Raw genomic sequence first — 27,748 nt, 5'->3', positions numbered from 1 at the left:
GGCATATCTACACAGACACAGATCACCAGACATTATTTTTATATTATACCACGATCGACTTTAAAAATCAGAAACAAATCGCCATAACGGCAAAAGACCAGGCAGTCGGAGCGAGCATTGATGTTCAGAGCGATGCGCTCGGGAGCTGGATAAAGGCGCCTCTCCGTTCTTATCACCCGTTATTCGTAGCGCGAGCAAGGATGGGATACTCGGACCCGACTGCTGGCCGCGATTTGCTGGGAAACAGATCCCTGTGTTTTATTTTCATCTGCGCTTTCGGCGTGGTCACGCTGCTGCAACAAATCCTCTACGGCAAGAATTATATCCGGAGGTAAAATGAAAAAAAAAAAAAAAAAACATTTTATGGTAAACCAGTTATTTAGACCGTGAGTACCACAGTGCATGCGCTGTAATGTGTGATTAGATCTGCAACACAGCCAAAGAGCTCGTTCATGTCAGGCATGTTTTGCTCTAATATATGGCGGAAACAACAGCACGACGCTGACCGTTATGTTTTAACGGTCGCACGGTTTCCTTCATTGATCATTCGGTTTTCTGTTCGGAGGGAACAAAAAAAAAAAAAACAGAGAAAAAAACCCCGTTTTTGAGGCGAGAGCTCCATAACACCACCTCCCCAAATGCCATACACAGTCCCCACTGGCAGACTGTCTATGCCGCGCGACGCTTTGGGTCCTTCTGTTTTGATTTTTCCTTAATTGATTTTTATTTCTTAATTTTTGTTTTCTCTTTTCCTTCAACCTTAATCATACATCTTTACATGAAACTGCATTGTGCAATCTTTATGACAGACATTTAAGACAAATTATCTGTGATGTCAGGAAAGGACTGTGGTGTAGCCTGTATTCTGCATCATAGCAGAGCTCCAAGAAACAGATTATGATTTTTTTTAATATAGATTTCTACTTAATTTGTAATGGTTTTTTACAGTATGGTACTAAGCTTTCTGTTCTTAGAGTATTGTCGATCTTCTTGATTGAGAAAGCGCATCATCGCCAGCGTGTCTTTGTGTGTCAGTGCAAAATGGCGCCTCTCTCTCAGACGGTGGGCCCCTTGTGCATTATGGTCTCTGCCAGCCTGCAGACATCCATATGCTACATTTAAAGCCACGCCCACTCCCACTCCCACCTTACCCCCCCACTGCCTCACGCACACAGTGCATTCATGACATCAGGTGTGTGTCACCTCTGATAGCATGAATCCTGTCTGAATCTTCTCTGTCTGCACCTGGCCTGTGGAGAAAGACGAGTGTGTAGGATTGTAAGACTAACACTGAAGTCCAATCATGTCATCCAAAAATTCAGAGTTTTATTTTTTTTATTAGAGTGATTTCACTTGAAATGAAATAGTAAAAATACTGTACCCAAAGAATTGCTCCCACATAATTATTTGAATATGAATTGCTTCATTTTGGTTGCAAGAATCCTATCACAGACTTACACACTCTTCACCAGGTTGTATGTGTGTGTGCATTAAGTGCTCAGATTGACCAAAAGGGTTTTTGCGATCACTACACATTCTAAAACAGTCAGGTGACTATATCCATGAGTGTGTGTCAGTATGTGTGTGCTGAGGAGAAATCTTTCCCTGTATGTAGTTGTGTGTATGAGACATTTCTTACTTTAGTGTTCAGATGGAACTGATGTGTTTTGGGTTATTTTTGGCAGCAAGATCAGTCTGTCACTGTCTGCAATGCTAAAACACTTTAAATGCTTGATACTAAACTGAATTCATTTTCAAATTAATGACTCAGTGGGTTATTAATCAAACAAATTATTAATTTCTTTTTATTACTGCCACAAAAGCGGGTGTAATTGATGCAAATAATCATCCCAATCCACTCATCAGAACCTTCACTTGAGGTTTTATCGATGAGTGAAATATCTGGAGTGCATTACTTGTCCTGATTAGTCTTGGTGTTTGTCCATCAGTACTAATGTGCCATTCTTAGGGATCTGGAATAATATATTCACACATGATTGACTCTTTCTCCCAAGCCAAGTAGTCAAGTCAAGTAGGCTTTTATTGTCATTTCAACCATATACAGGTCAGTACATGGTGAAATGAAACGACGTTCCTCCAGGACCAAGGTGCTACATACAACACTCATTTACAATGTAAATTAACAAAAAACTAACGAGCTAACTATCTAAAAACAATTAGCTGACTAGCTAAGACAGAACAGATTAGCATTATAAATTAACAGAAACTATCTAAGTTCTATACAGAAAAAGACAACATAAAGTGCTTGTGCAAATGTGCAAACGACAAAGAGTGACAACACGACAACATTACACATTTCAGCACTCTGTGGTAATAAGTTAAGGTAGTGGAATAAGAAACAGTAAACATTACCTTGTGGATAGCAGCAGAGATAGAAAATATTTTCTTTTTTGTGCAAATAACAAATATTGTGCAAAAGAGCAATTTCAGGTTGGTATGATGAATTGTTAGATGGTTGTCAGATGGTTGTTGATCAGTGTGTTGGTGCATGTGTTTTTATCAGTTCTGTCCAATTCTTATTGAGGTAATTAGAGTTTATCTGAGTGATTTTGTGTGTGTGTGTGTGTGTGTGTGTGTGTGTGTGTATATGTTTATCAGTCCAGTCTCTTTCTGTTAAGGAGACTGATGGCTTGTGGAAAGAAGCTGTTGGATAGTCTGAATGTGTGTGCCTGAATGCTTTGGTACCTTTTTCCAGATGGCAGGGGGGTGAAGAGTATGTCTGATAGATGTGTCTTATCTGCCACAATGCTGGTGGCTTTGTGGATGCAGCGTGTGGTGTAAATGTCTTCTATAGAGGGGAGAGAGACCCGAAGATCTTTTCTGCTGTCTTCACCATACGCTGTAGGGTCCTGCAGTCCAAGATGGCACAATTCCCAAACCAGACAGTTATGCAGCCGCTCTATAGAAGGTGGTCAGGATTGGTGGTGGAAGCTGGGCCTTTCTCAGCTTTCTCAGGAGGAAAAAATGCTGTTGGGCTTTCTTATGCAAGAAGTGGGCCCGAGTGCTAAGTGTGGTGGTGCTGGAGGTGCTGTCCCCGATCTGCTCTGACTGAGATCTTCCGAAAGTCCAGGATACAGTTACAGAGGGAGGTGTTCAGGCCCAACAGGCTCAGCTTCACGTGTTGGGGGATGATGGTATTGAATGCTAAACTGAAATCTATGTACAGAAATCAAACATAGGTGTCCTTATTGTTCAAGTGTGTAAGGGCCAGATGGAATGCGGTGGAGAGTGCATTGTCCGATGAACGAGGATGAGATGCAAACAGCAATGGGTCCAGTGAGGGTGCAGCAGAGTCTTGATGTGTCTCATGATGAGCTGCTCAAAGCACTTCATGATGATAAGTGTAAGTGCAACAGGACTTACAATTAGCTGCTGAGGTAGAGCTGAACAGTCTAAGCAATTGCCTTTGGGGTTTCCATTCATTCAATTAGAAATGCATGGGATGAACAAAATCATCCTGAGTGACAATGTGCAAACAAACTTTCCAAAAAACAAGAAACAAATTTCTTGCTCTTTCTTATTGAGAATTATTCTTTACACATTATTGCTGATATTTACTTTTGCACGGTAAAATGCAAAATGGCAAAACAATTAATACTGCAGGAATTCATGTTAAAAGTAATATAAATTTGCTGTGCTTTATCTCACAGACCTATTGATAGATTTCAATAATCATTACTCATGCAGAACAATAACTTATGGTTAAAAAAAACAACAACCAATAATTAGCTAGGACAACTGCAAGGCGTTTATACATTATAAGGAATATAATGGAAATGGTTTAGAAGTAGGCCGTAATTCATAATTAATTAAGCCCTAATTCCATTGACTTTCTGAAACACAATTTAATTCCAGACTATGTAGTCCTAAATTAAATAAACTAGATTTGATTTAATCTGTGGGTGAGGATTGGTTAGATTCTGCTGGTGTAATGTTGCTTCTAAAACCAGGATTTAGAAAATGCATAAATTCCTTGGCAACTGGAAACTTGAACTTAAAGTTCAACTAAAGCAGTCCAGAAAAAGACAGTGGACCAAAACCTATGAAAAACTCCTATTCAAATAATTTCTATTATAACTGCTATTAAAATATAATTAAAGGTAAACAGTTTACATAAAGTGCAGAAGCCTGTACATGTATATTCATCTAATTCGCTATCAGTACCAGTGCATGAACAACCTTCTGAATTTTTTTGTGGAAGGGTAGGTGTACCTTGGGGAAAAATTTAGGACTGGCATGAATCAAGCAGTTAGTTAAAAAAAATGATGGAGACCCAGCAACCATTGTAGTATATGACATATGTTTAGCATCAAAATTAGAATGAAAATAAAATTCCTTGCTGACAAAAGTTCATATAAGCAACTAACATAAACGGATAGTTACATAAACAGTTACACGTTAAAGCTTTACCAATAGCAATTAGTTCATAGCTGTAAATAAAACAATTCTTAAGTCTTTATGTTTAGTTGCATAGATGTGCTTCATAATGTCACTTTTGATTAGTGCCATCAAATTTTATTTTTCCAGACAAAAAACAGATATGTCATTTTGGCTTAGCCTTCAGAGTTTTTTCTTATGTTTCCTTCTATACAACAGTCCACCAGTTGATGACACAATATTCTGGACAGTTCATATTAAGGACACCCACACTGGCTATATGATTAGACTACTCGGTTTAAAAGGCACCTAAACTGCACCTTCTGAACATGCAGAGATTTGTCTAAAAACGGAAGAAATTAGGAAATTAGTAGTCCTTGCAATTTCTGTATGTACAAATGTAGACATTTGATTGAAATATGGCATTATTACAGCCTGCTATATTTATATAACTGCACTTTGTAGGTAGCCTGGGAGCATCAAATAACATGATGTAATTGTATCTTATTTTACCAGTTGCACTGCAGACTGTCTGCAAGACATTACGTACTGCTGGTTCGCTGAATCTATTTTATCTCCAGTTTCGAAAGGCGCCATATGTGCAATATTATGGTGGTGTAGGTTTTTGGCTTTGGGTCACAGATAAAAGATTTGTGCTCCAAAGTAACTAAATTGCTTTTAAATTGAAATGCTAACACCAAAACTAACAATGTCTAAGTCTTCACTAATTTCTGAGTCTGGGTTGTGGTGTTTGTTGGTCTACATTGATTGAGTTCAGATATACTTCTTATTTGACAAACAACAATAAACTTACATTAAACCTCCCTCATTAGAGGTTTAATTTAAAAATACATTTACTCAAAGAGTATTGGTACTTTAGCTAGGGCGATCATTTAACTCTTTAAAAAAAATTATATATATATATATATATATATATATATATATATATATATATATATATATATATATCAAAAGTTTGGGATCACTTGCAAATTTATTGGTTTTGTTTAGTCATTTACTTTTGACATTTTAGAATGTAGGTAATTATGTAAGAACAACAACAGTCAGTTATTTTAAGACACGGAGGTCAGCCTTTCTGGAATAGTTCTTGTATTGTCAAGTGCATTTGCAAAAACCATCAAGCACCATAATGAACCTGGCTCTCATGAAGACCATCCCAGCAAGGCAAGACCAAAACTTACAGAGAAGAAGTTTATTTAGAGTTACCAACCTTAAAAATCACCAATTAACTGCATCTCAGATTAGAGCCATTATGAAGGCTTTACAGATCATGAATAGCAGATACATCTCAACATAAACTGTTCAAAGGAGATTATCACATATTTTGGATGCCTTCAGCATTGCTTTACAATGTGTGTATATATATATATATATATATATATATATATGTGTACAGTATATATATGGTGTATATATACTTCCAGGGTTACAGGTGTATAAAATCATGCACCCAGGCCTGCAGACCTATAAACATTAGTGAAAGAATGGGTTGCTCTCAGGAGCTCAGTGAATTCCAGTGTGGTACCGTGATAGGATGCCACATGTGCAGTAAGGCCAGTCGTGAAATTCCCTTGCTACTTAATATTCCACAGTCCACTGTTATAATGGTATTATAATAAAGTAGAAGCGATTGGGTACAACCAGTGCACAAAGCAAGGTCCATAAAGAATTGATAAACGGGTTTGGTGTGAAAGAACTTGACTGGCCTGTTCTGACCTCAACATTTGGGATGAATTAGAGCGAAGACAATGAGACAGACGTTCTGAAAAAATTATCAAAAATTCCCATAAACTCAATCCTAAAGCCTTCCCAGAAGGGTTAAGGCTGTTATAGCTGCAAAGTGTGGGTCAACATCACATTAAACCCTATGGCTTAAAAATTGGATGTTACTCAACTTCACATGCATGCTAGGGCAGGCGAGCGAATATTTTTGGCAATATAGTTTGCAATATAGATGCATTCTAATAAATTAGAATATCATCGAAAAAGTTGATTTATTTCAGTAATTCAATTTGAAACAGTATGTATCATGTATAATATACTGTAGATTCATTAAACACAGATTGATATATCTCAAGTGTTTATTTCTTCTAATTTGGATGATTATGGGCTCACATCTAATGAAAACCCCAAATTCAATATCTCAGAAAATTAGAAAATTGTGAAAACGTTCAATATTGTAGACTTATAGTGTCACACTCTAATCAGCCAATTAACTCAAAACACCTGCAAAGGTTTCCTGAGACTTTAAATAGTCTCCTCTTTTTTGTTTAGTGTGCTAAACAATCATGAGGAAGACTGCTGCCTTGACAGTTGTCCAGAAGATGATCGCATCCTTAAGAGGATTGTAAAATGAAGCCCATTCAAGAATTTGGGGGAGATTCACAAGGAGTGGACTGCAGCTGGAGTCAGTACTGCACCATGCCCAGCCATATCCAGGATATGGGATACAGCTGTCATGTTACTTGTGTCAAGCCCCTCTTGAACCAGAGGCAACGTCAGAGGCGTCTTACCTGGGCTAAGGACAAAAAGGACTGGACTGTGGATCAGTGGGCCAAAGTCTTCTTTTCAGATGAAAGTTAATTTTGCATTTGATTTGGAAATCAGGGAGCCATAGTCTAGAGGAAGAGAGGAGCGGCAAGACATGCAAGTTGCTTGAGGTCCAGTGTAAGATTTGCACAGTCAATGGATGTTTGGGAAGCCATGTCATTTACAGGTGTTGGTCCACTGTGTTTAATCAGGTCCAAGGCCAGCATAGCCGTCTACCAGGAAGTTTTAGAGCACTTCATGTTTGTTTCTGCTGACCAGCTTTATGGAGATGCTAATTTAATTTTTCAGCAGGGCTCAGCAACTGCCCACACTGTGCTTGATTGGCCGGCAAACTATCATGAAGAGGCAAATGTGAGACACCACACCTAACAATGCAGAAGAGCTGAAGGCCGCTATCAGAGCAACTAGGGCTTCCATAACACCTCAGCAGTGCCACAGACTTATCGCTCCATGCCATGCCGCATTGCTGCAGTAATTCATGCAAAGTGAGCCAGGCATGAATTAGGCATGATTTGATGACTTATGAATATTTTCAGATTCCTGGGTTAATAAGTTGGCTTAGTGGTTAGCAGTGTTGCCGTGCACCTCCAGGTCCTGGGTTCTATTCCCAAATTGGGTCTGTGTGCATGGAGTTTGCATGTTCTCCCCATGCTTTGTGGATTTCCTTTGGGTTCTCCGGTTTTCTCCTACTGTCCAAAGACATGAAGATTAGGCTAATTGGTGTTCCCAATTGTGAATATTGAATGTGAATGTTGACCAGAGGTCCTACCACAGTTGTACAAAATGGGAATAAATACAATAGTCACCCTTGGCCTTCACAGTCCCTGGTTGGACTATAGAGGTTCCTAGATGGATGGATCGTTCAATAAGCTCCATTTTAATACCAAATGTATTACTGTATCCCGTCCGGTTGCTGAGATATGTGTGAGTTTTTTAAAGAGAATTTGCGGGAAAAAAAAAAATGAAATCAGATTTTTAGAATATACTTATTTAGGTATTTTTCCTGAGCCTAATTTTGTCATCACGCTACCCCTTAAAAGTAGATTTACCAACAGCATGATTTTATAGTGAAAAAAAGTATGATTTTTCTATCACAACTGGAATAACCAGCTTGGATAGTGTTTATTTAATTGTTTTGGAATAAAGTTAAGGATTGAAATTTCTCAATTCTAATGAATGTACCAATTTTTGCCAAAATGGAAACGTTGATACATTTTACTTACTGCACACTATTGGCCATAATTAACTGCCCATTGATTTACCTGACTTGATATGATGCATTACATATTTGAAAAAGCAAAAGACACTTTAAATAAAGTAAAGCCATTCAGTGTTTTTATGTTCCAAAATGAACTAAATACAGTTAATCTGAAAACCCTAAGTTGGAAAACACAAGGATCTCTTAAACAATCTAAATGAGGACATGAGAAACCTAGGAACTATGAAACATGACCTACAATTGTAAGACTGTAAGAGGCCATTATGTGGTCATTACTGTGCACTTCTCCAGGGATCTTCAGTCTTAAACACAAAGCCCCAGTGTGGCTGTAGGTTTTCATTTTCAGTGAAGTAGTTACCCTATTTGATAGTAATCTAAAGACCTGAAATCATCCGATAAACAAGTGGAATCAGTTATCTTTCTTAATTGGATGGAAGTAAAACCCCTGACCTATTTCATGAGAAGGCTACCTCCACAATGAGATATCTGAAAAGTGCCCCTTTGTAGAGTTTGAGTCGCAGCCAAGAATAAAGAATAAGTAAACAAGAATAAGTATTTTAAATTAAGTAGTGTAAGATTGGTCAGAAGTACAAGTAGTTAAGCTGTTTTCAAAAAAAAAAAACCCACAAACTGATCTTGCTAGTTTATGAAAGTAGATTTTACTAAATGCAGTGTTGATAAGGTTCATATTTGAATCTTACAAATACTTGATAAACCTAAATTCACAGGATTTTTTCCTAATGTAAAAACACAGCTACTGTAGATGTCCATCACTTGGTTGGTACACAGTAGTGACTACAGTATTTAGAAGGACACTTAAAAACAACTATTTTTAAAAATGTTATTTTGGAATAATCCCATTACCCAAACCTCAATCCTGAGATTTACAGTATTTTAATTATTGAATGTGCACAGTATATGCTCATCTAACATTATAATTTGATTTCAGACGTCCTACTTTAACCCACACATGCAAGTAACTAATTTTAGATAAAATAATAATCCTTAGATAAAAGGATTAATTTGGGGCAAATTATTCTGATGCAGTGATGTACTGGGTTCTTGATAAGGTGTCAGAGGTATTGGCTGAACACTGTTAAACAGTCATATGTCAAGATTATTATGTTTATGTTCATTTAATAGCCAATTTTTTTACTTTTAAAAATCCTCCTAAATAGGAGGATTTGAAATTATGGCATTGAAACTTATGCCAATTATTACAAATTATAATTGCCAATAACCACCAGGGACAACCCGATACCATATTATCACAGTATCGATGTGCCGATTCTGTTAGTATCACGATTTTATAAATATCTCAATTCAATATTGTTTTTCTTTTTTGGGGGGGAGTGGGGATTTTTTCAAGATGCTGTGCTGCCTGCCAGTGTGTGAATAGTTTAGAGTAAACAGTTGTGAAGTAAGTCTGGCAATACATGTATTGCCACACAAAGAATCGTGATATATAACTGAATCGATTTTTCCCCATCTCAAACAATTACAATATGTTGCAGATGTTTATTGTCAGTTAATTTACAAGTTAACTGATAATAGTATTGATAAGATTTATTTTTGAAAATTCACTCTCACACGATAGGTATCATGGGAAAAAAAATGGTGTCAGCGCACTGATCGCTTCAACACTTCACTTGTGATCACATCACATGTATCTAGATGTAATTTTAAATGTGTTTCACTCTTTTAAAATGCACCTTTAAACTTTAAATGCACTGCCTCGTTCTTTCACTAGCACGCAACAGTTTACCCGCCTCAAAGGAGAGGAGGTGGGCAACTGGAGTGCCCTCGTTAGTTACCCTGATGATGGAGGGATGAAGCAACCTGCCAGAATTGGGAGGAAAAGGTACAATGCAGCACTGAAACCACCCAACCCACAGAGAGAGAGAAAACGTGTGAAAGTGAATGAACACGAATGCCACTCCATGCATGTTTTGGACTTAATTTAACATTAACACTACAAAGGCATTTAACAGATTTTGCTAATGCCACTGCCAATCAGAAGTCAGGGACAAGTTTTGTTTCATTTGTGTGAATCTGTTAAGGGCTGGTCCAGGTAAAGGTGGAGGCAGCAGGATGAAAGAGAGCCAGGAAGAGAGAGAGAGGGAAGAGAAACAGAATAGTGAGAAGGGTGATGATAGATTTAACTCTCCTGTTCTATTAACTGTTTTGCAATAAAGGCCATTCATTTTTTTTATATATTCGGGTTTGTTTTTCCAAGATATTTTTAGCTAAGCTTAACTAAACTGCAACACACACACACACACACACACACACACACAAACTGTTTTATCTTTAGGTAAAAATGAACTAATTAACAATTTCCATAAAAATAACTGTAAAAGTATTCATACTTTTATTCATTCATTACTCTCAGGTCAGAATGAATGGAATATGATCTCTCTACTAGAACTATCATTTTCTATTAAAGACAATGATATCAGAAAAATGTTTATATATATATATATATATATATATATATATATATATATATAGATAGATAGATAGATAGATAGATACACTCACCTAAAGGATTATTAGGAACACCATACTAATACGGTGTTTGACCCTCTTTCGCCTTCAGAACTGCCTTAATTCTATGTAGCATTGATTCAACAAGGTGCTGAAAGCATTCTTTAGAAATGTTGGCCCATATTGATAGGATAGCATCTTGCAGTTGATGGAGATTGGTGGGATGCACATCCAGGGCACGAAGCTCCCGTTTCACCACATCCCAAAGATGCTCTATTGGGTTGAGATCTGGTGACTGTGGGGGCCATTTTAGTACAGGGAACTCATTGTCATGTTCAAGAAACCAATTTAAAATGATTCGAGCTTTGTGACATAGTGCATTATCCTGCTGGAAATAGCCATCAGAGGATGGGTACATGGTGGTCATAAAGGGATGGACATGGTCAGAAACAATGCTCAGGTAGCCCGGGGCATTTAAACGACGCCCAATTGGCACTAAGGGGCCTAAAGTGTGCCAAGAAAACATCCCCCACACCATTACACCACCACCACCAGCCTGCAGAGTGGTAACAAGGCATGATGGATCCATGCTCTCATTCTGTTTACGTCAAATTCTGACTTTATCATTTGAATGTCTCAACAAAAATCGAGACTCATCAGACCAGGCTACATTTTTCCAGTCTTCAACTGTCCAATTTTGGTGAGCTCATGCAAATTGTAGCCTTTTTTCCCATTTGTAATGAAGATGAGTGGTACTCGGTGGGGTCTTCTGCTGTTGTAGCCCATCCGCCTCAAGGTTGTGCGTGTTGTGACTTCACAAATGCTTTGCTGCATACCTCGGTTGTAACGAGTGTTTTTTTCAGTCAAAGTTGCTCTACTGTCAGCTTGAATCAGTCGGCCCATTCTCCTCTGACCTCTAGCATCAACAAGGCATTTTCGCCCACAGGACTGCTGCATACTGGATGTTTTTCCCTTTTCACACCATTCTTTGTAAACCCTAGGAATGGTTGTGCATGAAAATCCCAGTAACTAAGCAGATTGTGAAATACTCAGACCGGCCCGTCTGGCACCAACAACCATGCCACGCTCAAAATGGCTTAAATCACCTTTCTTTCCCATTCTGACATTCTGACTCCAGTTTGGAGTTCAGGAGATTGTCTTGACCAGGACCACACCCCTAAATGCATTGAAGAAACTGCCATGTGATTGGTTGACTAGATAATTGCACTAATGAGAAATTGAACAGGTGTTCCTAATAATCCTTTAGGTGAGTGTATATATACATATATTTTTCCCCCCTAAAGTTTTATATTTGAAAATCTTTTTAAAAATATTCACTTGACTATTAATTAAAAGTACAAATAAATGAAAACGGGCCATTCTGACCTGAAAAAAACACAAGGCTAAATTAAATGACGCTAACCCCCACCTGTCTGCATGTTGACAGATGCGTCCGTCAGAATTTTCAGCACTCAGAGAGCTCCGCAGTTATCACGCCCTGCCTAGCAGATATTAAGAAGAGAAAAAAAGAAAAGAGAAGGTAGGCCATTGTCAATGATGGCATCTCCGATCAGTTTCTCTCTTTCTTGCCAAACGTCCTCCCCCTTCCCTCCTCCACCTCTTCAGGAATGATGTCTGTCCCCTGTCCATCTGGTCTGAGAGGATGCATTTGTTCATCGCCCTTCCACTCCGTGGTGTGCTTGTGCATGCAGTCTGAACCCTACCTCGAACTTTGGCTTCTGACTCCATCTCCTGTCTCACCCCACCCCAAAGCTGGGAGTGCTCACTCTGTTCCCCTTAGTTTACTGACTTCCTGTTTAGTCTGTCTCCCATACTCCCTTGCTGCTCATTTCCAAACCTGCACCAGCGTGTGGGTCACAAACACAGCGCACCCTCTCATGTTGAGTGTGTATGTGTGTGTAATTGTCACTATTGCCTAATCTCAGTCCTCCTGCATTGCCATCTTGTCTTTGACTGGGCTCGCGCTTTAATTTCTTTTTACTTTGGTTCCTTTTTAATCTGTACTCTGAACAAAGTGTACACTCCCGGAATGCTCCTGACTATCTAGTGTGCACCTCTCTAGGCTACAGCACAGTCAGATCTTTATAATGTCATTCTAGTCAGAGATGTATGCAATGGTTCTTTTGTGTTTTACTGCAACATTGTCTTTTAGTTTGGGTCATTTATCTTCTGTTGCATTTTGTCTCCCTCCCCAACTCCACATAAGTATGTTTCATTTTTCATTGCTATTGTCTGTCATCTGAGATCAACCACCATTTTGGGTCAAATTTCAACAGCCATTTTGGTTCGGGCTTCAAATTATACCATTCCCACAAGGGCTATAAATGGGAGAATACATTTCTGGGCTAATTGAATATCTATTACAACATAAGCAGCTTTGGGACCATTTAAAATCAGTTTTAGTGTTATAAAGCTAACAAGTATACAAGTCGGTTAAATTTATTTGCAGAAGTTTGATTCCCCTTATAGTCAGAGTTCTGCTAAGTAAATTTTAAGTGTAACATTATTTAAAGCTTGTCAAATAAATCACAGAAATCCTAGCTAGCTGCCTGTTTGGTTCTTAAGAGACATTAAGATAGCTGCCATATTGGCTCTGGATTAAAGCAGAGTAAGTGGTGTATGGTATTGCTATAGTCCATTTAAAGGTCATTACTTCAGAAACAGTCAGTATTAAAGCCAGGATATATACATGATGTATAGGGGGAGAGAGAGAAAAGTTTGGGTCATGGCATTTGGCCAGTTTATATGCAGTACGGCTCTGTTTTTCTCCACAATTTAAAATCCTTTTACGTTTTTATGTATGTTCTTGTTTTTTGTTCCATAATCAAGGTGGACCCATCCACACATCTTAATGTCTCTGCAATGTTTCTTTGCTCACCATTGATGTAAGGACCCTCTGAAGTGACCTTTCTCTTCACAACAACCAACCAGTCTGTGTGAATTCATTTGTGTGTGTGTGTGTGTGTGTGTGTGTGCGCGCGTGTGTGTTTGAGGTACGAAACCCAGTAGGCAGTAAAACCCCTGACAGCATCTCAGTTACCCACTATGTGAGTGTATGTGTGCTTGTGTATGTGTGTGTTTGGGACCAGGCTTTAGTGTAGTGTAGCTGCTGTATGACTGTGTGTATCCTGGCAGGTATCTGGAGAGTTCTAACGGACCCCTTCTGTATAACACCACCACCTGCAGAGAACTGCGCCAAGAAATCACAGACATCAAAATGCTGTCCATGTGAGTCACACACCACTCAGATTCCCAGATATCTGCAGCCTGGGCTCTTCTGAGGGAATCATGTTTCTAGAATGATTCGATTAGAACGAGAAAGTCAGAGAAGGACGTTTATTCATAGACTTGCTATTTCTGTGCCAGCGTTTGTGCTCGTTTATCCTTCTTGTGCTCTGTGCCTTCTTGCCTGATGTGTGCTAATATATAATAAAGTGTTGCTGGATGTGAGCTGCTCTGTCACTATACTGTATATAGGGGTGTGTGTGTGTGTGTGTGTGTGTGTGTGTGTGTTAGGGTTAAGACATCAGAGTTGTTTGAACGATGGAGAAACCTGCAGACTTGTACATGGGAGCAGAACAAAGAGGAGACCAACAACTTCAAGTATGTACACAGATAAACAAACTTGTTCATTCTCATAGAAGGATATAACGGTATAGTCTGTTGGCAGGTTTGCTTTCGTCTAAACCCGCTCACTGCTCTGTGTGTAACAGGATGTCTTTGTCACGGTGCTGTAATGCTCCCTCCTTCTTGTTTACGACGCAAAGAAACACACCATCCGGCACGAAGCTGCGGTACGAGGTTGACACAAGTGGCATCTTGCACATCAGCCCTGAGATATTTAAAATGCTTCCAGAGGTTGGTGGATGCTCTCTCTCTCTCTTTCTTTCTCTGTCTCTCGCTCTGTCTCTCTCTCTCTCACTCTCTCTCTTTGTTTCCTTCTCTCGTTCTGTAACATATAAACAGTGAGAGAGGAGAAAGCAGACAGATGAAAAAAACAGCAGCTTTTGCCGAACATCTACTTCATCTTACCTAACATCAATCTGGCAACCGTTACCTAGCAACAGGCCCACATTGGGATAATACCATGACATTTTATTGTAAATGAAGGTATAAAAACCGTTAGATATTTACTGAAGACTTCAGGCACAGTACTCTTAGCCACAGTAAAACATTTGAATTTGAATGACAATCCCAGCCATGGTGGCTTGGAGCCCATTGCGGTCAAGTGAAATGCCTGATCCTTGAAAAATCGTCGCATAACTTGTGTACCTTGTTGCCAAATTGCAGAAGAGACACAACGGTACACGCAATCATTCACAAACACCACTTGCACACTACAGGAACTCGGCTGGGAGTTATAGCCACATCCCACGTACAGTTCTGACCTCAAATAATTTCAAATCAAAATGATTTCCACATGTTTGAGTCATTAAAGGAGTTCCTGGGAGGCCAGTGTTTCAGACGTGAAGCTGGCATACTGAAAAAAACTGTCTACCTTGAAATGTCTGGATAAGTGCATTAGTATATCAGATGAATATATAGAGAAATAAAGGTAGTTACTCTCATAACTGTGTTCTTTTATTCTGCACAATAAAAAAATCCCTGTTTTAAAAAGCGGGTTAAAAAAATACCCTTTGTATTTCTTATCTTTTTTTTTTTTAAGGACATGCCTTACTCAAAATCACAGTTTAAGAAGTGTGCCGTGATCGGGAATGGAGGAATAATTAAAAACAGCAAATGTGGGAAAGAGATTGACTCTGCTGACTTCGTCTTCCGGTAAGATGTTTTTGATAACACTTATGCAGTCAGTATTCCTTATTATGACCAGTGTCTTGAGATTGCTGTCAGCATCTTTCATTATTAATGAATGTCTCACAGAATGCATGCTGTGCTGATATATTATACATGTCAAGAAGCAGTGTTTACAAGGTTTGGCACTGAATTGCTGTGAGAAAAGTTCAAATAATATTATTCCCACTAGATTTTCCACTGGACAATCCTGGCTACACTGCCTGCTTGCATAGTCCGCCAATTTCATGGAAAGAATATGGTTGGGGAAAAAATGATAAATGACTGCGATCTGGGATCGATTGGTGGAGTTGCATTGTAAAATATAAAGCATTTCCACACACACGATGTGACAAGAACTCATAAGATTGAGGCTAAACATCTGTGTGACCTAAAGAAGACCATAAGGAAAAAAATCAGCTAGTTCTGTCACATGTGCTACTCAGGCAAACATGAAATGATGTCAAGGGTACACAAATTCACAGATTGTCACATAATTGCCCCAGGCTGTTAATTAGATAAGGTAAAATCAAGGATAAAATTTAATAAGGAATTTTACAGAACAATTTTGTTCGTGACACCTGTCATCATGGGCTCGTATGGGTAACAGAAATATATTTATTACTCTATTTTATTTATATAGCGCTTTTAACAATGGTCATTGTTGCAAAAGGCAAGAGTTTCAGTCACCCAAGTGTGAAAGTGCGAGTGTTTCCATAGGAACAGGAACAGTGACATTCTGGCATCAGTAAATAGGGTCATAAATTCAGTGGACACTTTGGACAATGGACATGCAGTGACCATGCTATTTCTGCCTTAATCTGACTTCTAAGGAGAACAGAAGAGCAAGTGTTGTTTAATACAGAAAGCAACGATTGTCAAAGACATGGAGAGGCCATAGTTAAATACCATCGACAAATACATAGAGAGGAATATTGTAGGAAATTTCTCATTACAAAAAAGAATGGATTTTGAGAGGTTTGGTGGTGACTAAAGACACTATTCTACATAGATGTGGGGGAATTATATCAGATGAGTGAAAAATCAGATGAGTAATAATATCAGATGAGTCATTCTTCACCATGTTCTCAAGTACATTTGTGGTGTACAGCACTAATCCCTACAGTGAGGAGGTCTGATGAAATGTTGCTTTTGTGGTCTGAACTTTATCGTATAATAAAGCATTTCTATCTTGATAGGAGTGGCTTCTTTTCAACTGAAATAAAAATTGATTCATAATATTTAAATCCTTTACATTATGATATATATATAAGTTCTCTTAGATATTACTAATAATGTATGAGAAGAAACACCATTTTCATTAGTTTAATATTTATTACCTCAAAAATTTTGACAATAACAGGAATAGCCCCAAATAACAAAAATTGACAATGTCAGTAGAGGGTGTTTTCACCATTTGCCGCAATGACAGCTTGACAGCGACGTCTCATGCTCCTCACTAGTCTCATGATGTTGTTCTGAGGCAATGCATTCCACTCTTCCACAAGTGCTACACGCAGTTCTGCCAGGTCATGTGGGGGTGGGGTACGATCATCCAGTCTCTGCTTCAACTGGTCCCAGAAGTGCTCTATGGGGTTCAGGTCAGGGGACATTGATGGCCATACCATATGAGGCACTCCAAATTCCTAAAGTGGTGCTGTGACAATTCTGCCATCGAGCTCTGACATTCTGTGCTGAAGCATTATCATCCATGAACAGAAAGTTGGGGTTGTGCTGGCGTAATTGGGGGATGATGATGGGTTCTATGATGTCTGAGAGGTAAGAACGTGCAGTGACTGAGCCATGTGCAATAACCAAATCTGTTTTGCGCTGACTGGTGATGCCTGCCCAGTCTGTTGCACCTCCTCCCTCAAAGCAAACCTGTGCACAGAAATGATTGACCTCAGCGTATCACTCACCTCGCCTTCTCCAGCAACGCTGACGACAATCATTTCTGTGTACAGGATGGTAGACCACTGCTGCATTGTCCAGGTCACATGGTCTTATGCCTACTGCAAATGTTCAGGGCGGTGTCTTGGTGTCAGTGGAGACAACCTCCAACGGTTGTCTGGCATTCAAGCCAAAGCGGTGGAGTCGGTTGTGAATGGTTTGTCTGGAAACCCTAGTACCTGCAGCTGTGTGGCAGTTGGATAATGATGTCTGAGTGCATAAGTCCGTAGGTACTGGTCATCGTTGCGGTCTGTCACTCGTGGGGCTCCACTCCTGGGTCTGTCATGAACTCTGCCAGTAGTTCTGTGTCTTGATGCAAGTCTGCTGATGACACACAAAGTTCACAAGCTTTTTATACCCACAGAACTTATGACAAATTTCTACTACATACTGCAGTAAGAAATTAGAAATAGATTTGCCCTGTCTATCTTCCTGAATGAGCTAAGATGGTTTCTACACTGGTTTGGAGGTAACATCACTGATCTCTTAGTAAAAACACCCAGCATGGATGCGGACAATGGACTATCGATCTCCAAGCAGGAAGTGTGTCGGCTCTTCATGCGAGTAATAACCCGCAATGCAACTAGGCCTGTCTTTTGTGCCTGTCTATTTAATTTTATCAGCAGTAAATGCTTTATACACCTAGCCTACAGTATGTCCTACTTCATACTCAAATCTACACTAGATCTACCTGAATACACCTAGCCCCAAACAATGCAATTTCAGCTTAACACACTGTCCTTAATCATCTAGAAGGAGGGATACCTATGTGAGGATGCTATTTGTAGATTCAAGGTTCGATATCATAGTCGCATGAAACCAGTCACAGAGCTCAGAGAACTGGAACTAGGATTTCAGTGGGTTCAGAGGGAAGGGGACTTTATTCCGTTCTTTGACCATTGCGTATATTTCTGACTGTGCAGCTATGCGAGACTTCAACATTACTATCAAATTTGCTGATGACACAATGATCTTAGTGCACTGTCACAGTGGTACCAAGACAACAACCTCTCTCTTAATGTTGAGAAAACATATGAAGTGGTTATAGATACACAGTCCACTCATAATTCAATTGGACAGCAGTAGAAAAAGTCAACAGCTTCATGTTCCTAAGGGTTCACATATCTGAGAACATTGCACAATCCACACAAACTGGAGCTGGGGTAAAGAAGCCACAAAAATACTTTTATAGCCAGAACCCTTGTTAGCCTTTCCTGGACACTTTTGGTATATACTAACCACTGCACACCAGGAAGACCTTAATCCCTCAAGATTTAAGACACCAGTCAGCTGGCCCTTTTTTCCATGTTAAAATTGCTCTGATTCTCGCACTTGCCCATATTTCCTGCTTCAAGCACATCAAATTCAAGAACTGAATACTACTGTATATTTGCATTGCACTAACCTTGAATTGAATTTTCTATACCTAATTAATAAAATAAATGTGAACCCCACAAATAAAAGTTTAAAAAAAACTTTAAATTAATAATTCAGCTACTTAAAATAAAGGCAAAATATTTAGTGTCAAATTTCTCATTCCAGAGATATATACTGTAAATGCATGTATGAGTATGAAGGAAGTAGCTGGTCCATATGTAATCTAGCTAGGCTTTGATGATTATTTTGAAGAAAACACTGACCCCAAAGGAGCCCTTTAAGCATTTCTCTGTGGGCATTACTATGATTATAAATAATGCCCTAAATTATGTGGGTCTCCTCCAGGTCTTTACTTATGACAGTTTCAAGTCCTCAAGGGCACATGAATTCAAATCTAGTAATAGAGTCTCTTCACTGTAGCTTTACAATATTAATATTTTTATAATTTTTTTTTCTCACTTCTATTGTACATGGGAATAATAATAACAAAAAAGTAATGCCTAGCCTATAAATTCACACTGCAGTTGTGAAAAGGGTAATGCAGCAAACATTAGTATTATATAAAAGTGAATCAATTATTCACTATGCCTCAGTTATTGCTCTTCCTCCAAATATATCACTATTTCCATCCAAATATGTGCCTGTGTATGGTACCATATGCCTGCTGCCAGCTGGCTGATGCTGATGATGTAAATTTACCTTTTTTATTTGCAGACCCAGATTTGACCTTTGCCTTCATTAGACATTGGAATGACTCCAAAATGTAAAAGATTCCCACTATGTTCCCACCCACCCTTGACCCAAATGTTCTCACCAGTATATAATTCCTTTATGCCCCTATGACTCCTCTCTGGTTTCTTCTTGGAGTGGCTTCTATAAACTTTTCTGAAGAAGAATGTGTGTTGTAAAAATCATGATGCATGTGATTTACTGGCTGTACCACATATACAGTAGATATGTAGACAAAAAATAATCGAGATGACAGTAGGGTATGTAAACAGCTCTACACTGAAAAAAATAATCCTTTGAATTTACTTGATTTTAATGTGTACTTCGGTCCCACATCATCAAAATGTGGCCAAATTACACAAATTTTGCCTGCTAAACCAAAGTATTTCATTCATGTTAAACTTGTGTGAAAGAATCATGTTGACTTAACATAATCTTTATCATTTACTGTAATAGCAATTAATTGTGCAATTGTAATGTAATTGAATTATGTCTATGATACTCCATTATCATTAAAAAGTCTAACAATTTCTTAGTGCTTACATTATTCAAATGTTTAATGTAATTTTAATTATAAAAAATTAATCAGTCAAATTAATTTTATTAGTAAAACTTATTTACTACAGCTGCGTCCAACATAATTTAAATTTAAATTTCAAGCCCTGGTCAACAGAATTCTGTGAAGGAAGGAAGCATAAGACAAATGGGATAAAACGGAGATTTTTATTTTATATTTAATAAAAACCCTGTTTTACACCAGCAGCAACTTACAAATGAGGTCTCAATTTGAAAAGATGTACAAAACATAAAACACCACAAATAAGTATTAATCATAGAAAAAAAATATTATACACCAACAGAAACGTTTTGTACTTTATGACTGTACGTTATGACTTTTAAATATGACCGTTAGAGACGGTTGGTCAGGAAACTCCTGAAGTCAGATGCAGTCAGGACACTCTCACTCACAAACTCCTGTGAAAAAATACAGAGATAGATATTCAATTAAAATTCATGATACTTAAATTAGCGAATGAAAAATATTTATACTTTGTTCCTATCGCCTCACAACTCATGAGAACAGACCGAAACCAAAACCGAACCGCAGATTAAGCACGCACATATAACCCTCTGTATTTTAAGTGGGATTAACAATACAAGAAATAGCTTAAACCAAAATAACGTGACTAAACATCGCTAAACAGCAGGTGACATTTATGTTCAGTATTTCGTTTCTATTTAGAAAGACGGGAATTAATTCTTGCTTACCTTTTCCACACGCCCGCCACACGTTTGTCTTCTCAACAAACTGTTCTCTTCTCGCGATGTTTGCTTTGATATTTCTGGTTTTCATAGTGACAAGATCTCTTTGGTTTATCTCAACATGATTGAATCTAATACATGTTAAGTTGTTAAATTTCATGCAAGTACAACATAATTTATTCATGTTCATCTTGGAAACATGAAATTATTATGTACAAAACACATATTACATTTTAGTACATGTAACAGGTAGCCAAATTTCTTTTTTTCAGTGTACATGTTTTAATATCAGACCTTTACATGTTACACATTAGGCCTTTACACATTACATATTAAGCCTGTTTAATAAGAGTGAACTGTAAACAATCCACAAGGAATATCATGAGAAAAAAGAATTACCCCTTATGGGCAACAGTTCCTATATACCTGGACACTCATATCCATTCATCCATCTAGGGATCTCTGTAGTCCAACTAGGGACCATAGAGGCCAGTGGCCAGTAGAGACCATTGTATTCATTCCCATTTTTACAACCATGGTGGAATCACCGGTCAACATTTACACACGCATTCACATACTATGAGCAATTTGAGAATGGGGCAATAAGATTAGCTTAAGAACACTGCGTAGAGAGCTTCATGAAATTGGTTTCCATGGCCAAGCAGCTGCATCCAAGCCTTACATCACCAAGGTCAAAGCATCAGATGCAGTGGTGTAAAGCAGGCCACCACAAATCATGCTTTTCTGCCTGGCAATTTGATGAACGAGTCTGGGTTTGGTGGTTGCCAGTTGAACGGTACTTGTCTGACTGCATTGTGCCAGGTGTAAAGTTTGGTGGAGGGGAGATTATGAGGTGGTGTTGTTTTTCAGGACTTAAGCTTGGCCCCTTCGTTCCAGTGTAAGGAACACTTAATGCTTCAGCACACCAAGACATTTTCGACAATTTCATGCTCGAGCCAGGCCACTACTAAAGCCTTTCCAGAAGAGTTAAAGCTGTTATAATTGCAAAGGGTGGGTCAACATAATATGAATCCCTATAGACTAAGACTTGGATGTTACTCAAGTTCATATGCATGTAAAGCGGAGTGAGTACTTTGGGAAACATAGTGTGTATGCATCTTATATATACATACTGTACATCTATACATCTTTTAAACAGCCTATTCCGGATATAGTCTACAGTTTTCTGTTAGGATAACTTGCTCTTTTGGGAAGTTTTTCCTCTAGATTTTGGAGCATGGCTATGGGGATTTCTCCATTCAGCCACACAAAACATTAGTTGGGTCAGGCACAAATTCTGGAGGCTCACAGAGATTTCAAAACTATAAAAATAAAACATGCAAACTCCCAACATACTGTGCAAAAATATATGCTGTTTTTAAAACATATTTTTAAAGGAGTTGCAGTTAAATAATTCTGAGAGCAGGGGGCACTACAGCACAGTCGGAATCATCTACTTCTTATAACGCAGAAGCAACCTTCTGTGCTCATTACTTTTCCCTACCAGACTTCGTGTATTGTGGCATTGTTTCTTTATCAAGCTAAGTATATCTTCTTATGGGTCTTATCTTTTTCATGAGATATTTAGTCCTTTATTATGGTTAATACAGTATTGTTCTTGATCTTTTTGGCTTGTTTCTCTTCAGTAGGGTCAGTGTCAGTGGCTTCCATTAATTCTTTATAATTATTTTATCACTAATATAAAATAAACTCAATGACTAAAAATGTCAATTGAATCCACCACTTACTTCTCTCTTTTAATTTCTACCTCTTTTTCTCTCTTTCTTTTATCTCAGGTGTAACATTCCTCCAATTTCTGAAAAGTATGCAGCAGATGTGGGAACTAAGACTCATCTGGTGACCATCAACCCAAGCATTATCACAGAGAGGTGAGCATGGGGTCAGGAAGTTCATAGTCACTGCAAGAGCATCAACCATCAAGAGTGTCTGTATGCACTTCTGCATTTGTGTGTGTGTATGTGTGTGCGTGTGGGGGGATTTATTTATTTTATTTTGAATAAAACATTGCAGTCATGAAAACAATGGCAATGGCAAACATTAAAAAAATCTACTATAAATTTATCATAAAATATCACACATTATAGAGAGAAAGTGTGTTTAGGTGACTTGGCACAATTGTTCCTAAGTACAGAGTAGTGGAGTAAAATAAGTATTTGATCCCATCCCAAGTGGGAAACAAATTTCCCACTTGTGGGACTAATAAAGGTTTATAAAGTTTTATCATACCAACCAACAATAATTCTGGCTTCCACGCACTGGTTATGTCTCATTTGGTAAACAGATTAATTTAAGAAGTTGCTCCTAACAACAATTTGTTATGTGTTTAAAAGCCACTTGTCCACTGAGTCTCTTCCAATCTTCCATTTAAACCTTACCATCATGGGCAAGACCAAAGAGCTGACAAAAGACATCAGGGACAAGATTGTAGACCTGCACAAGACTGGAATGGGCTACAAGAAGCTTGGTGACAAAGAGACATGCAAAATAACCAATCGCTCTTGGTCTGGAGCTCCATGGAAGATTTCACCTCATGGAGTAAAAATAATCATGAGAAAATTGAGGGATTAGCCCAGAATTACACAGGAGGAGCTTGTAAATGATCTTAAGCCAGTTAGGACCACAGTCACCAAACAAACCATTGGTTACACAGTCCTTCAGCATTTCCAGGTCCTCCTCCTCAGGAAGGTGCATATACAAGCTGTCTAAAGTTCATCAACTTGACTCTTCTTGTTTGGAGGAAGAAAAATCCTGACTATGACTCTAAGAGTAAATTCACAGAGTCAAGCACAGAGAAGGAAACATCATGCTGGGCTGGGCTGTTTTTCTGCTAAAGATACAGGTTGTCTCATTGGGGGGCCAATCGGACGAGATCATGTATTGTAAAATTTTGGATAAGAACTTCCTAAAGATGGGTCGTGGTTGGGTGTTCCAGCATGATAATGACCCAAAACATATCTCATAGACAAAAGAAGCACTTTAAGGTCTTGAAGTGGCCTAGTCAGTCTCCAGACCTTAATCCTATAGAAAATTTATGGAGGAAGCTGAAACTTGAGTTGTCAAGTGACAGGCAAGAAACTGTAAGGAATTAGCAAAGATCTGTGAAAAAAGGGTGTACTAAAATCCCTACTGAGATGTGTGCAAATTTGTAACCAACTACAAGAAACGTCTTACCTCTGTGCTTGCCAACAGGGGTTTCTTCACCAAGTATTAAGTCATGTTTTCTATTCTTTATATGATGTGCTTTTTTTCTATTTTTTATTGATGTTCCATCTCTTTACTTTAAAATAAATCTATTCTAAAAAGTATAGACCCTACATTTCTTGTGGAAAAAGTCTACATGGGATCAAATCATTATTTTCCCCAAGGTCAGGTCATTGAATGCTAAGAGAAATCCATAAAAAACGCAAGAATTACATCTTACCTCAATGAGAAGGGTAAATGTTAAAGTTCATGACAGCAAATGTCAAGAAGACTGAACAAGCATGTTTTATTTGGAAGGGTTGCCATGAGAAACCTCTTCTTTCTAAAAAGAACATGAAAACACAATTGAGGTTTGCAAAACTCCATATGAAAACGATTTCTGGAACAATGTCCTATGGACAGATGAGACCAAAGTGGAGTTGTTAGGTCTTAATGCCCAGTGCCATGTATGGGAAAAACCAAACAGCATTTCATCAGAAACAGGTGATACACACTGTTGAGCACAGCATTGAAGATGTGATGGTTTGGGCTTATTTGGCAGCCACTAGACCTGAGCTTGCTGCAGTTAGTTGATCATAAACCTCTTCGGAAAAAAGAGGCAAGCAGCAAATCTGTCTAAAAGCTAAAGCTTGGACAAAATTGGGTCAGAACAATATTCCTAAGCACACCAGTAAATGTACATCAGAATGGCTTGAAAATAAATGAATCAAGATTTTGGAAGTCCAGACCTCAACCCACTTGAAATGGTGTGGCAGGACCTTAGCAGAATTGTGCATACATGCAAGCTTCAATGAACTATAGCAATGCTGTAAAGAAGAATGGACCCAAAAATCTTCCATGTGACAGACTGATAAAGTTATGCGGGAAACAATAATTGCTGCTACAGGCTAGTGAATCATAGGGTTTTTTTAGTATTGCTCACACTTTTTGGTTTCATTTTTGTTAAACAAATAATGGCACAGTGAAGTTGTAGGCTGTTGTTCAACTGAGGTTGTATTTTCCTAATACCAAGAAAAGCTATAATCAGATGATTTTTGTTTTTACACAAAAACATAGGATTAAAAAAGGAGGAGGTGCCAACTTTTGAACACAAATTCTATTTGCTGATTTTATGTAACACTCACTTACTGTTTTGCAAAAATAATGCACTTTCTTATGTATATATATGTCTCTCCCTCTTTCTCTCATATTCACAATCCAATTCACACACAAACCCATACATACATATATACATACATACAGGTTTCACAAACTGGAGAAATGGCGGCGGCCATTCTATGATGTCCTGGTGAACTACAAGAATGCATCAGTGGTGCTGCCTGCATTTTATAATGCGCGCAATACTGACGTGTCCTTTCGTGTCAAGTATGCCCTGGATGACTTTAGTGGCTCCACTACACGTGGTGTTTACTTCTTTCACCCACAGTACCTCCTGGGTGCACAGCGTTTCTGGGCAGCACAGGGTGTCCGTGCCAAACGGTTAAGCAGTGGCCTCATGCTTGCCACAGCAGCACTCGAACTGTGCCAGGAAGTGCACCTCTACGGCTTCTGGGCATTCCCAATGAACCCAGCAGGCATTTTCATTACACACCACTACTATGACAATGTCAAACCAAGGCCGGGATTCCATGCCATGCCACACGAGCTCTTCACCTTTCTGCACTTACACTCACGTGGAATCCTGAATGTGCATACTGGGGTGTGCAGGTGATGGAATTGACCACTGAAGCGATTGTGTTCAAGGGAGGAGCTTCCAGTTGCTAGTAAGTGGTGTGAAATTCAAAATGGACTACTGAGTCTGTTTGCATGTGAAAGACAATATTCCTGAGATGTGCTAATGTGGTTTCCACTGAGCCGTTGACTTCTGATCCGGTTGAGTGAATTCAAGCCAGAGGTCGGATTTAGTGTCTGAAACACAATATCGCTGTCTTTAAGGACAACCATTTAGTTTCACACTATGTTTTTGATATAGATAACATCTAAATCTGTCAGTGCCGTCGCTACATGGTGCTTGTTTGTTTTGTGTAAGATATTTCGTGCAGTTTTTTTTTCCCCCTTTTTTTTTTTGGTGAAACTTTAAAATGGTGGTTTTATTCTGTGAAAGGAGAAATGAAACCTCAATATCTCATAAACAACAGAACTATTTATCACTTAAATACAAATGACTTTATTATTGTCATGAACAAACTGTTGAAAATAATCATACAAGTGCTTCTCTTTTCATTAGATATTGCTGCAGCTGTAAATACTGTTGTAATACGGTTTAGGGTCTCAAACAAAGCGAACAGATTTGCAGAGAGACAGGACAGAACTAAAACAAATCCAAACAGCACTGCCTAAACAGCATTACACTGAAAGTGACATGGGGTATATGCACAGAGGTAAACGAGTTCTAAAGTAAAGTCCCTGTCAGAAAGTTTGGAGTCGATATACACACATAAATCATGTTGCCTGCTGTATTATATATTGACAATCATCATGCGAATATATCAGCATAACAATATGGAAATATAGTCACATTTTGCAGTTGTAGCTTATATAGTTCATGGGGATTTTTAAAAATGTAATTAAAATAGTTATGCAAAATTTATGAAGCTTTTACAGTGTTCATTTTTATGACCGTTTATTAAATTATTCATGATTTGTCTAAAAAAAAAAGTTTTAACTCACTGTAAGCGTCCAGGCAAATGGAGGATTTTAGAAGCAGATATTTTCTATCATACTAATAATTTATATACATGGATCAAGTGTCTGTGTTCTTTTGCTGTTGCTCACACATGACAATAGTAGGGACTCTTACAAAAACAGTTTTTAAAGACATTTTAAAGAAAAAGTTGGCAACAAAAGACGTGTGGCGTACCACGTAATGTGATAAAATTTCATGATGAAGGTGAATTTTTTCCAAACACTGATATAAACTGAGATGCGAATGAACTGAAAGTTGTTTCAAGAATTGCCTATTAATCATATTTTAATCATATTAGGAATTTTTATTTTGTGACTGTATTTCTCTTTTGTTCTTGGTGCCTTTATGAGTCATGCCATAATTCCCTCATTAGGTGCCAATATTCTGAATAGCATTGTTTTGGTTCATCCTAGACAATATTTAAAATATATTTAAATCATATCATGATTTAAATATATTTATATATAATAATAATATAATATAATAATATAAATTTTAATCAGTCTCTTTGTGTTGGGCTCACAACTAAATATTGCGTTATATTTATAACTTCTGGAAGGTGTGAACCTTTTTGAAGAACATCAGCAACATTCTGTGTCCAGTCATCATTAGAAAATATGCAGAATGTGATGTAAAGCATAATTGATTGATTATAATTCCATAGAAGTGTTGTCAGGTTTCACTAAAATGGTAAATAATTAATCATTTTCTGAGGTTGATCAGTGTCAATCTGACTAAAATTGTTGGATTTCTTCAAGCCACTTTTCCAGTGCCAGACACAAACACAACATCTTATTAAGCATGTTCTACAGTACATACAGTAGTATTAATCCCATACTAAAATCATTCTTTAAATACATTTGAGGAACTCATTAAAATGACTAAAGGGGCAGGGATATATAAAGGGACATATAAAGAAAGCTTTTGGACATGGTCATACTGTACTATGTGCAATACTCACTGTCTTTATCAAATGTGTAAATAAATTCATTTGGAATTACTGCTTCTGTGTACTGGATCCATCCATCCATTCA

General features: G+C 38.1%; 1 protein-coding gene across 4 annotated transcripts; it reads left to right on the top strand.

Moving 5' to 3' along the window:
- st8sia5 (ST8 alpha-N-acetyl-neuraminide alpha-2,8-sialyltransferase 5) lies at positions 1–27,715 on the top strand. Of its 4 annotated transcripts, XM_053479355.1 has the most exons (9): positions 1–331; positions 9,939–10,049; positions 12,123–12,215; positions 13,832–13,924; positions 14,213–14,299; positions 14,410–14,554; positions 15,363–15,475; positions 22,603–22,695; positions 25,271–27,715. In XM_053479355.1, exons 1-9 carry the CDS (start codon positions 201–203, stop codon positions 25,737–25,739), a joined length of 1,335 nt encoding a protein of 444 aa, XP_053335330.1. In that variant the 5' UTR covers positions 1–200; the 3' UTR covers positions 25,740–27,715. The 4 variants fall into 4 exon arrangements, with proteins under 4 accessions (XP_053335330.1, XP_053335327.1, XP_053335328.1 ...); XM_053479352.1 differs by lacking the exon at positions 12,123–12,215 and having other exon boundaries at positions 115–331; XM_053479353.1 differs by lacking the exons at positions 12,123–12,215; positions 13,832–13,924 and having other exon boundaries at positions 115–331.
- The last annotated feature ends 33 nt before the right edge of the window (positions 27,716–27,748 follow it).

This window comes from Clarias gariepinus, chromosome 19 (assembly GCF_024256425.1).
Source record: "Clarias gariepinus isolate MV-2021 ecotype Netherlands chromosome 19, CGAR_prim_01v2, whole genome shotgun sequence".
Lineage (NCBI taxonomy): Eukaryota > Metazoa > Chordata > Actinopteri > Siluriformes > Clariidae > Clarias > Clarias gariepinus.
This window is presented reverse-complemented; position numbering and strand designations above follow the sequence as displayed.